We start from the raw sequence: 13,374 nt of genomic DNA on the forward strand, positions 1-13,374 counted from the left end.
TAAATATGTGTATAACTAACAAAAATTCCAATCCTAGAAAAGCATCACAACCAGAAACCAAATACAAAAAGCAAAACAATGGTATGAAGAGAAAAGCACCAATGCAAAACCATAAATTAGCCAAATGAATCGAAGAGAAACAAACCTGTGTCGTCGTTATGGGTGAGCTTCATCGTCGTAGGTGACCTTCGCTGCTGGAGTTTCACTTTCGCTATGGAATCTCGTAGTGGGAAGAAGAGAGCGTGTTGTTATGTTTTACATGGTGTCTATGGTGGGTGAAGGAAGGAAGTAGAATAACTAAAAAACTTGCTTTTAAGTGAAACGGACTACAAGTTGGCTCATCCTATCTCGTGTTGTGGCTCGACAGGTTGGCATGCTAAGGGGGTCACGCTTCTTCAGACTGACATGTTCAAATACCTAGCCCAACTCACCTTTTTTCTATTAAATTGGCAGGTCAGCCCGACCAACCTGACCCACTTTGCTATATTACAACTCAATTTATAAGAAGTTGTTTCTTCATGCACCCCATCATGGAAATATAGGCTTCCAGAAATTTTGATTCAGAAGATGGTGGATGTTTGGAATTTGGTATCCCAATTCGTGTTTCTGGAGGTCTTAATATATACTTCCACAAAAGAAAATCCATAATACTATTGATGAATGTCTTCTGTAAAGATATTTTCGGATTTGGGCTAATGTGTTCCGGAAAGAAAAATCCGAAAATCCACATACTTGATGGGCTAGTGGAAGAAATTTTGATGGAGTGTAGGAAAAAGCAGCCTTTGTAACATTGATTGAATTAGGATGAAGTCCAAATTCTAAAACCCGTAGATCAAAGGATACTGTAATCAAACAAAGCTTATTAAATTGTCTAATTCTGCATATGGTTAATGAGGCAGCGCAGCCAATGCAGAAAACGAAATGCAAATTTGTTAAAAAATTGAAATGAATGACACCATTAACAGCATAAACTATTAACAACTTCACAAACAGAAGACAAAAAAACTTATATAAGGATGCAATAATATTCAAGTATAAATACAGTTTCATATACATGTTTATCCTAAAATCATGTGCAAGAGATAGACTTAACACATGCCACTTTAGCTTTGAGAGAATATTTCTCCCATTAAAACTTCTGCGTACCATATCAGAAGGCAAGAGTTCAAGCAAACATAAAAAATGAATCTGGAACAAGGGTGAGCAGGTTATACAAGAGTTATAACTTCAATGTTCCCAAACAATTTCTGAGCCTACTCAAATCGCTCCCAATCTTGAGATATTTTTGTTGAAGGTGAGTTATCTGATCGGGTACCCGAGCTTTCCATTCCAGAGTCAAAGGTTTCCCATTGGGTTGTTACCTTGACAGCGTTGCTATTGTTGATAAAAGGATTGGAGTTTCTTGCCTTTAGAGAATCTAATTTATCCACTATGGTCTGCACACGACGCACCTATCAATGGAGGGAAACATGTTTCAGTCCATCAATGGTAATAAGTGCAATAGTGGTGCAAAATATAGGTCTCTCGATATTGCATCTCCAAAATAAAAGTGCTTTTAAGTTTAAGCAATATATGAAGAAATGATGCAATTTACTACATATGATTACCAAAATGGACAGCGAAAAACATACAACATAGAAAATGAGAAAACTGGTTAGAAAGTAGTTGACTAGCAATTGAACACACAAATAACATATTTCCCAGTTCAATTTTCAAGGCATAACTCATTTGCTAAAATGTTGCTATTCATTCTCCAATGTTGGATCTAAGTCAGATCGAAGTTAGGAAGACGAAGACTAGTAGAGACTAGTGTGACATCAATAAGCAATCACAAACATACACTTGAAATGGACAGAAATAAATAAACTAAATTTCAAAATACAAAGGTGGCATTTGTTAGATGGACAAATCAATACCACAATATTCTACGTGAATCATGTTTGAAGACAACACGTTGACATCTAAATCCTTAATGGTTTTGCCAGTAGTTTCTCTTAATGTCCTACTCTCCTTACCGAGACTGTCAGAATTTCTGTTTTTCTGCCTCTCATTGATCATCATACCGTCTATAAATATTACAAACATTTTTACAGCCTTCAATAGCATTAATGGCACAATTATTAGTTCCTACTATAATTAGGTAATCTAATAAATACACCGATTTCTAATTTAAAATAGGAAGATTATAACCAACATTTCATAGGAAACATTAACCACATGATCCTGATCGACAAAGACTTCAGCTTTTCTCCTAAATTACCAAGGTAACCCCCACCTTTCTTTCTAAAGCATTCATTCCTAATCCTATATTTTCTACTGTGTCGTACATCCTCTTTGCAACATCCTCGTTTCGGTTACACAGAAGTAATTCCTATGTTAACATGTTACTGCTCGTCACTTGGTTCCACACAACTTAACAAAGTAATATAGTTGTGAAAACGTTTTGGCACACAAAACTTTGAGATACTCCACCATTTTACACACAAGGGATTTTGTAGAGAACTCAAATTACGTGTAGTAATAGCTAGTTAGGAGTCATTTCAATTAAAATCAAACTAATCCGAACCATAATAACGATAAAATTGAGTAGTTCCAACGGGTGTAGTTGTATCAGTAAGAGTATTACCCAATCTAACTAGGCTATGGTCTTGATTTGAATAGTTGGAAACCAATTGACCTCAGCTCAACCCAATCTCATTATTTTTTATTTTCATATTCCTTAAATTTTATTCTTATTTTTAAGATGATATTTTCTTAAAGATAAATAATATAAATTTACACTTTTAAAAAAATTATTTTATTTATATATAAAATATTTTATAAAGTAAATACATGAAACTAAATCCGAGCAAACTAGAGTGACCCACCCTGTAGGACCAAGTCAGGTTAGTTGAAGAAACTCCTAAAATCCATCTCAGATGTTCTGGTCTCAATTAATTGGATCAGACAACCGTTCCCTTTGAAACTGTCCCAACTTGACCATAGCCCAACTCTAGGGATAAGTTTGAAGGTTAAGAAGGTCGGGATTGAAACAATAATATATTTCTACCACTTATTAAACTTCTGGTCAGGATAAAGAAATATGACCGGAATAAAAAAAGAAACTGCTACCAAGGTAAATGTATCATGTATCAGAACGGTGAAGAAACATCTAAAACGCAAATGATGAAAAACCAGTAGAGTTTAACGAAACATTCTCAAACACAAAATGGATACAAAATGCTTGCCCTACAATGGTTATCATAAAGATACTCATTTATTTTTCCTAAGCTTGCATATTTAGAGAAGGAAAACTATAAACGGATAGAAGATAAGAAATCACATAAAATAAAGAAAAGAATTTCAAACTCAAGAAACATTTAGCTATTTTGTTGGACCAAAGGTTTCAAACTTGGTCAATGCTTGATCCATAACGAAATCTTAATACGGAATTGTTGACGAATTATAAATATATGATTTTCATTGAGCAAGTCAACATAATAAAAAAAAAAAATGCGTAATGGAGTTACAAAGTGGTTTGGAGATTCCAAAAGAAGTTCAATCAATGAAGACTTTGTGTAAATCAAATGATTCAGAAAACAATTAATAGATGAGTTGCTGTGGAACCAAAACTAGGGATGTAAGAACTACTCAACAAGTTTGTTCTAAACCAAATGAAGAATCAGATAATGAAAATGGTAATCACCTGTAGCCTGTTGGAAAGTTTTCCTGATCCAAAATATCAGCATAATGTTCCAGAATCTTCTAAAAGAAATTAGTGAGGCCAAAGTTTGTTATGCAAAGTTTTAGAAGATTAGGATAAGATGGTGATTCATGGACACCCAACATCTTTCTTGATGACAAAACACCTCTTTGAGAAAAACTCTTTCCTTCTACACAAGCTCTAATGACACTTTGCCAAAAATTTCTTGAAATGTCCAACATTCTAGAAGAAGAAAAAGGGGAATGAACAATAACTGGAACAAATGAATAGTTCTTTGGGCTTTTTGTGTATTCTACTGTACTTGAGTCATGCATACACTTGCTTATGTACTGTATGGAAAGAGTTTTGTGAGCATATGTTCTGTTCTAAAGGTAAAACTGCTATGTGGATGTTGTTCCAACTTGCATAGGCAAGTGTTGAAGAAAAATATTTGATGCTAGATTGGAAATGAAATAACAGGTTAGTTCTAGAATGAGAAGTTGAATAGAGCACTTAAAACCATTTTACAACTCATTTCAAAAGACAAAAGTGGGTAGACAGTTTGGTGCTAGTGTCTACTGGTTAGAAAAGCTTTTAGAAATGATTTTGAAAAACTTGTGCAAATATGAGAAGTGCAGTATAAATTTCTAATAGAAGTAGCAATGAAGACTTACTTTCTAAACTGGTCCACTCAATTTAAGTAATGTCTAGTTTTCCTTTAAAAGGTTTTTAAAAGGTTCCACTATAATCCAACTGATGTATTCTCACAATCACTTCTGGTTTCAAGTGTACACAAAGCACTTCTGACTATTCCCTCTATCTCCTCCAATGATAACGAACATAAGTATAATTTGTCACTAAGTAACTCCTAGCTTTCATGAGTATTTATAGTTGCTACTCCCGGCTACAACAAATTAAAATGCTAATTGATTACAATGAATATGTAAAAGGACTTGAAAACTAGGCTTTCCTTAAAGTGAGATAACTTCACAATAGTGTAAAATTTACAAAGAAAATTCACCAATTTAACACTAAGATTTTACAGCACTTGAGGTTTACACAACACTACATGCAAAGATCACGAGGTGCATACTTTTGTTTAGTTGTTAGTTGTTCTACAAGACAAGACACTTCTATTCATAGACCTTGAAAAAACACTATTGCTAGTTGGTATGCTGATCTTCTGTTTGAATGTGTCCAGCTTTATTAGAAATTGGTAGCCTTCTATCTAGAACCTTTTTATGTTGCCTTTTTTGCTCTGATTATCCTTTTCTTGCACGAACAACACCATATCTAGCATACTCTCCCATAAAATCTTTCTTTGTTGTGTCAAAATCATCACGAAAAAGTGAGTCAACTTCTGGAGGTTGTAGATGGGCTGATGAATGCAAGGTAAATTGTTGTATTTTGTGTAGAGCGTCTTTGATTGTTGCAATTCTTTTGGTTGAGTCTCCTATTGTTTACACTTGTTTCATACGTTCTAAAGCTCTTACTATGTCGAATAAACATTCTAATGCTTGATAGTCTGATGAGTAGAGGATAGATCATCTTGTCTATTAAGACCACTTAGATGAAATCGTCTTTTCACCAAAGTTGAATATTATTTGTATTGGAAGTCTCACATTGACTAGAGAAGGTCTTCATAGTATATAAGTGAGTCAATTTTGTGAAGTTGAGTTAGGCTTAAAGTCCACTCCGTAACATAACATGATATCAAAACCATGAGTTAGAGCCAATCCTAACGAAATTTATTGTTTGTTGGATATATTGTTTCACCAGCTATTGGATGCTATCGAACCGTTATTAGATTGTTATCGAACTACCTATTAATATCTAGTCCCACGTTTGAGATGTATATACCTTCGCATGAGGTGGGTGTGTTGGAAGTCTCAGGTTGACTGGAGCTAAGGTCAATTTACAGTGTATAAGTGAGTGCAAACATCATCTTACAAGTGGATTTTGTAAGGTTGAATTAGGCTTATAGTTTACTTTTTAACAAGTATTAGAGTCATGGGTTAAAGTCTATCCCACATCGATTAGAAATGAGGTGAGTTAACAGTATATAAGTAGGTGCAAGTCCCACCTTATAAGCTAATTTTGTGAAGTTAAGTTATGCTTAAATTTCACTTCTTAACATGTTCACTTAACAATTTATTATGATCAAACATTTGAAATGAACATGATAGACATTTAGGAGTAAGCTAACATGGATAGACGGTTGAAAGAGGAATGTGCAAGTCTATTGGACTGTCCAGGTTTAATGAGACAAAGATTGAAGAGAAGCACCATTATATAGCATAGAGAAGTTAAATGAATCAAAGAATATTTAAGATTGATATGGCAAAATCACATCTAGGATGGTAACTAGAAAAACCTTGAATTATAACTAACCATCACCTTTAAATTTCCATTTCTATGTCCTTATCTGACATCTATGATAAAATTCCACAAGTATCTATTGAATTTCTATTGAAATTAAAAACATTTATCCTGAACTATTACAGTGCCAAACATTAGTGCCACAACTCATTTAATTATGGACCTCTTATTTTCATTTTATCAATCAGAATAATTGTTACTTATGATCATATTAATGAGGAATCATTTTTTTAGCAATTAGTACACTTGTTACAGATATCTTTGTAACATTTTTAAAGGGTAGACTTTATTGAAAAATTATGAATGAGAAGTAATTTTCAAGAAAAACTGGTGTCACCGTACAAGGGGACTGTCAATAACAAATCTGCCTCTTGCTTTCACCATCGCAAGAAGGATTATTCAATGTCTAGGCCAGTCACATGACTCAGCTGACGAATCAAGGCACTCACATTCTCAAGGCTTCTTTCATTAACAAGATTTTTTCACAAGGGATTCATTGAAAAGCAATGCATCTTGTTGAAAAAACACTTAAAAATTTCATGCACTGCTTTATAATTTTTATACAGTAAAATTGAGGTGTATTGTCAGGCATGAGTGACCAATATGTGAGATTGCAAGGAATTGAGGGAAAAAAGGAAAATAAGAAACAAAAAATTAACATTTCAGCTTTGCAGCCTAATATCATTAATACTACCTCAGCTTTTCTCTGCAACTTCGCTTCACCTTCAGCATCAATACCGTCCAGTTTTAGCAATTGACTCATAAGCAACTCTGTCAACACAAGAAACTCTTTCTCAGCAGCTTTATTCCCACCATTTATAGCTACTTCTATGGCAGTGACCTGAAAAGTTAAAATAATTCAACAATTCACTCTCCAATCAGATGTTTCTATAATGAGTAATAATTATACTTCAAAGATATGCTCACCCTATTTGAGAGCTTGTCCACCTCAGCTCTAACACCAGCAATAGCCTCAAAAGCTTTAGACATCTCATTTTGTTTTCTGGTTTCCTCAAGTTTCTTTTCTTTGCTAGCATTTCCCTCCAAAAGTAAAATCTTTGACTTGTCCTTTACACCTTCACGGTGCAAATGCTGATTATCACCTTTTTCTATCCCTCTGAAGAAAAGTCTTTGCTCTTCAGGCTCTAAACCAGTTTTATTGACAAGTAGTTTCTTTACATCCCCTGTAATTAGAAACCCAAAATAAGAGAAATACATATATATCAATGAAAACAAAATACATTTTATTCATGTTAAGAAATTGACTTTAAGCCTAAATTAACTTTACAAAACCGACTTGTAAGGTAAAGTTTTCACCTACATATATACTTTTAAATTAGCCTCATCTGATGTGAGACTTTCAACACACCACTCTCAAGTCGAAATATATACATCTCGTGCATGAGACTAGACATTAATGGGTAGTTCGATAATGACCCGATAGTAGGTGAAATTATATGTTAAACGAACACAAATTTCTCTGGGATAGACTCTAACAATGACTCTGATACAATTTTAAAAAGTGGACAGCAAACCTAACTGAACTCCACAAAACCAGCTTGTAAGGTGAGGTTTCCACCCACATGTATATTCTAAATTGGACTTATCTCTAGTTGATGTGGGACTTCCAACATGTTCAATATAGTAAAAACTATGTATGGGATTAATCTCCCTTGTGTTGAATATACACATAGGGTATTGTATTTATAATAGAAGAAAGGTTTAAACTCTCGAATGGTTCTCATATTTGTTCAGGAATCTCAATCCGTACCTCTCGTTTAAAACGGTCTTAATTGGGTCCTAAATTTTGCAAATTTGTAAGTCCTTTCCATTAAATGGTAAGAAACGGCATCAAATATTGATGACGTGGTCACAATAAACGTATTGAGATGAATCATTTTATTACGTGGACTTATGATTTAAACTATGACGTAGAATTTGGTAAAGTAGAAGAAAAGAAAAAAGAAAAAGTAAAAGGAAAGAGGAACAAACAACTTTGGTAATTCCAGATCTCATATGGAACCTCTATCTCAGGTCTTTTAGATTTTATATTTGTTCAAAGTTTTTTGTCTCCTTATTCCTCATACACCACACTGAAATCAATATTCTTCGGATAACTCTGTTTTTTTCTTTTGCTTTAATGCTGAATTTGTTTTTAGGGTTTGATTCTCAAGGGTTTTCTATTTTAGGGTTTTTTAAGCAAATTTTGGGGTTCTGGAAATTTTAATCTTGGGTGAGATCCCAGTGAAACGTTTTTGAGAAAAGAAATATATTTGATCTGGATATATATGAGTTAGAAGGGTGGAAGAAAGATGATGGGGGAGAAGTTTCATGTTAACGAAGAAGACAATGGTGTGTTGGAATCTATTGGGTGGAGAGGCTGTTGCATTTTTCATTTCAGCACTTTCCAAGTCTTTTCTAGTGTCATTGCAAATTTTGGGGTTTTGGAAATTTAAAGTTGGGTGAGATCCCACTAAAACGTTTTTGTGAAAAAAAAAAATGATCTTGATATATATGAGTTAGGAGGGAGGAATAAAGATGATGGGGGACAAGTTTTGTGTGAACGAAGAAAACAATGATTTGTTAGAGTTTGTTGGGTGTAGGGAATGTTGCATTTTTCATTTCAACACTTTCCAATAATGTCTTTTTCCGGAACCCAGATCGTGAAGGAAAGTCAAAATCCAACACGTGACAGAGCATACATAACAAAATTGAGAAGTACAAAGTCCATTTGGTTGTTGAGGGAAGATGGTAAGGCGAAAATCTTGGAGTGACAAAGAAGAATATGATTAGAAGAAGATTACGTTGACATTTTGAATCTCGACTAAGCAGAAGAACAAGGCTACCACGAACCTTCTGCAGGAAGTAACTCTGGCATAACAGAACCCCCTCTCTCTCTCTCTCTTCTCTTCTCTCTTCTCTCTTCTTTGCAAATTTTGAGGTTTTGGAAAAATTTTGGGGTTTTGGAAATTTAAACTTGGGTGAGATCCGAGTTAAACGTTTTAGAGAAAAAAAAAATTGATCTTGATATATGAGTTAGGAGGGAGGAAGAAAGATGATGGGGGAGAAGTTTTGTGTGAACAAAGAAGATGATGGTATGGAGTTTTTTATGAATTAAAATGAACTTGTGGTTATAAAAGTGTTGAAATGAAAAACACAACAGTAACAAATTTGCAGAAAGATGGTGATGTAGATGGTGTTTCCTTGATTCCTTTTTGATATCTCTCTGGAAATTTCAAATTTGCAGTTTCAAAATCTTAAATTTGTACAGTAAAAATTTTTTTAACTATGTTGACCAATTACATAAGACCATGTCAAAAACTAATACATCATCTTAATTTATATATTAATTCCACCTAATAAAAACATTCACATGAGCATATTTACTGTGCAACACATCAACATCTCTTGACGTCATTTTGAACACTTAACGGAAAGGACTTAATTGTTACGATTTTACAAAATTTAGGATCCAATTGAGACCGCTTTAAACAAGAGAACCCACTTGAGATTCCTCAACAAATATGAGGATCATCCGAAGGTTTAACCTTAGAAGAAATATGGGTAAGCCCAAAATACAAATAAGGAATAATAACAAACTAACTAAAGATAAAAGATAAATATATGATACTTATCTAAGATATCTAATAATTTAATATATCTAACACTCCTCCTCAAGCGGGTGTATACAAATCGTATCTACCAAGCTTGTTACACATATAATCAATTCTCGGTCCCCAAAAAGACTTAGTAAATATCTACTTATACACTTGAGTGATACTAAATTGCTAAAGATTTGCAAAGACGACATACCAACCCAGAAAACTCTCCTTAGTAACAAATCTGGGAGGTTGTTTCATATATATCTCTTGCAAATCGACGTTGAGAAACACATTGTTAACATCAATTTGATAAAGAGGTCATTGTTCAAGAGCCTCAATGGCTATAAATAAATTAACAAAAGCCATCTTTGCCATTGGAGAAAAAATATTATGGACATGTCAAACGCATTGGTAATAGAAGCAAGGTCAGAAGAGACAGTTGCGAAAGAAGCCATGGACAAACAAAAGAGAAACTCCAAAAATCCAATATTCTCTAAGCACAGATCTTGAAAGAGGAGAAAGAGGCGACCTTGGCTCTCTAAATTGCTACCTGAGAGGAGACGGGACGCGCCGCCACACTTCACAAAAAAGGGATCAGATTTGCATCTTCGAGAGGTGCGTGAGAACATGTAGGAGCTTCGATGAAGGTGTCGTTGACAACATGGTGGTTGACTAGCTGAGAGAATCAAAACGGTGTGGTCGCCGATCGAAACTGGAACTCCAACAACGATGACAATAAAAGACAACGGCGACAGCGGCTGAAGTAGTGGTGGGTGCAGTGGCAGAGGCAACGAAAAGTTTTCCTTAAAGAAAGTGCCTCTAGATTCCATGTTCAATATAATAAAAACTATGTATGAGATTAATCTCCCTTGTGTTGAATATACACATAGGGTAGTATATTTATAATAGAAGAAATATAGGCTAAGCCCAAAATACAAATAAGGAATAATAACAAAATAACTAAAGATTAAATATAAACTTAAGATATCTATCTAAGATATCTAATAATTTAATATATCTAACAATTCCTACAGTACGCACTATAGATACTATAAAGATAGGCAGCCATTTCCTCAAGCATTTTCCTAACAAAGAAATGATTGCCATCATAATGTTGGACACTACTAATTTGATATTAAGAATGAAAACGGTAGGAATGGCCCCATTAACAACCACATATACCATTGATAGAATATGTTTCATCATAGGGTAAAGGGTTGTGATAAGAATGATGTTGGTCCACATTGCATACAACACAGGAGGAACAGGGAAGCAGACTCAATTGCTTTGGAGTGCAACAAAGGAAAGGGTGGATTAAGAGATAAAAATGCAAGAACTGGACATGGTATTGGATTGGACTTATAGGTCTCTTGAATTATCTGAGCTATCTTTTTTCATTGTTATTTTTCCTCTAATTGGACAAGGATTCTCCAAAGTGAGTTTCTCTAAAATATCCAGGGTGTGTCCATCCTTGACTTAATATGAAGCACGCTGCAATCTTAATCCACTAAAACTGAAGGATGAATACATCCTGTTTTGCACACTTTCGAGAAAGGTTCACTTCAGAGTAGTCAGTTGGAAATCATTCACCTTTCTACATTAAAACTAAAAATACCTAAGTCGACCACCAACATGTAACATATATTTTAGAAGAAGAAACAATAGATATAATAATGAAACGATAAAGCTCTAAATGGGATGCTCAACGTGCATAAGGAACTCGGACTAGACTACTAATTGAGTCAAAGTAGTATGCCTCAGGTTGTTAAACTTTCATTCAATAAGTCCACTCCCCAAGAACTACATGATAATGCCAACTACATGGATCCCACAATGCCATTGGACCTAATGAAAGACCAAATTATCAAGTGACCATAAACACAGATACGTTTAGTTCATTTTGGGCAGGAGTCAATTTGCAGTCAATAAGTAAATTACTTAACATCAAGTTCATGGAAGAAAAATAACAAAAATGTCAATGCTAAAAGTGCTTGGAGATGAACTTGAAACCAACTAAAAACTATAATAGTTTATGAGGTAGGATATTGAACAAATATCCCTCATATCTTAAATTAACCCAAACTCCACAATATCTCTTCAAGCCGGGTCATTCAAAGATCAAACCCTATTCCCGTAATTTCCATTTTTCCCCCTTCACTAACAATTCCTTTCACCGAACCCAAATATCCCCCAGAACACTGAACTCAACAGATTCAAGTCCAATAAAGCCAAGTCTATAAATGATTAAATTTGAGATTAAATAATAATATGAATGTGGTACCATTGATTGAAAAAGAGAAACCTAACCGAAAGTTGATTGGGCCGGGAGGTGAACTTCATGGTGGGAGGTACCGTACGAAACATTAACCTTGATCGTGGGCCTGGGCCCACCACTGTCGCTCTCGGCGGCCCTCATCTCCGGTGAGATCTCGCTGGCGGAGTCTGCGGCGTTATTCATCGAAAGGGAGCAAAGAAATTTGAGTTACAGTGTGGACTGAACTTGACCCTAAGCGCAGGTTGTTGATTGAGGTAGTTGCGAAGACACGATGTCTTTCTAAGCTTCTACCAAGATTATATATCTACGTACCGTCAAGCATACATTTTATTCATTTATTTTTGTGGTTTTTATAAGTTTAATTATCTATTTAGCTTATTTATAAGTTAGGATAAAAGATATATATATATATATATATATATATATATATATATATATATATATATATATATATATATTTGATTTCTTATATATATTAAATAAAATTTTTTATAATGAATTAACAAATACTAGTTTTTCAATATTAACTCGAATGTTTTAATATTTTAGTATTGATGCAAAACACTAATTTGACGTAAACATTATTAATTTTGTGCACTAATTGTATTTACACATTTAATGAATTTAGATGTTTTTTTTATATGAAATTACGTGAGACATGAGTTTGATTTTCAATTGTCCATATATAATTTATTAACCTTCACTTCTATAGTGACTCTATATCTTTTAAATAATGTCTTTTCACTTCTCAATGTCTTTAATAGATGTCTTTTAAGAAAATACTTCTTCTTGTATTCAATTTAGGTTTGATCATTTTGAAGGTCTCTATTTTTTGGATTCGTATCAATTGGATCCTTATATTCTAAAATTGTTCAATTAGGTTCCTATTTTGGTAAAATTAAGTCAATTGGAACCTTCCCGTTAATTTTGTTATAACGGCGTTAATATTACAATGAGTATGATGCTCACTTTGCAAATGTGAGACATGTGGTAGACTTAGGTGAAATTTAATTATTTAAAATTTTAAAAATCTATCATCCTTCTTTCTCACATTCATCCTCTTTCTGTATATCCTTTCTCCGCCTTGACCTGCCTACCCCGTCGTGCCCTTGGCAACTCGTGGGTGCATTGCCAAATTTGTGCATCGTTCCACCTTCTCTAGTTTCACTATACTTCTGAGGGTTTTTAATTTGGGGAATATTTCCCCTGTGCCTGTGAGTGACCTTTTTGCAATTTGGAGGTTTATAGTTGTATTAGGGATTTATAGTTTATGTAAATATTATCTTTACATTAATAATTATATATATATATATATATATATATATATATATATATATATATATATAATTAAAAGAAAATTTTAAAAAGAAATGTTACATTAATAATTATATATATATATATATATATATATATATATATATATATATATATATATA

The 13,374-nt window shown here is 33.7% G+C and overlaps 1 protein-coding gene across 1 annotated transcript; it reads right to left on the reverse strand.

Annotated features, from left to right (window-relative positions):
• Nucleotides 1–982: 982 nt before the first annotated feature.
• Nucleotides 983–12,234, reverse strand: LOC106772453 (BAG family molecular chaperone regulator 4). The gene is made up of 4 exons (XM_014658859.2): nucleotides 11,971–12,234; nucleotides 6,989–7,245; nucleotides 6,756–6,902; nucleotides 983–1,451 (listed from the first exon to the last, which is right to left on the reverse strand). The coding sequence occupies exons 1-4, from the start codon at nucleotides 12,119–12,121 to the stop codon at nucleotides 1,254–1,256; spliced, it is 753 nt and encodes a 250-aa protein (XP_014514345.1). The 5' UTR covers nucleotides 12,122–12,234; the 3' UTR covers nucleotides 983–1,253.
• Nucleotides 12,235–13,374: the final 1,140 nt, after the last annotated feature.

This window comes from Vigna radiata, chromosome 8 (assembly GCF_000741045.1).
Source record: "Vigna radiata var. radiata cultivar VC1973A chromosome 8, Vradiata_ver6, whole genome shotgun sequence".
NCBI classification, from domain to species: Eukaryota; Viridiplantae; Streptophyta; class Magnoliopsida; order Fabales; family Fabaceae; genus Vigna; species Vigna radiata.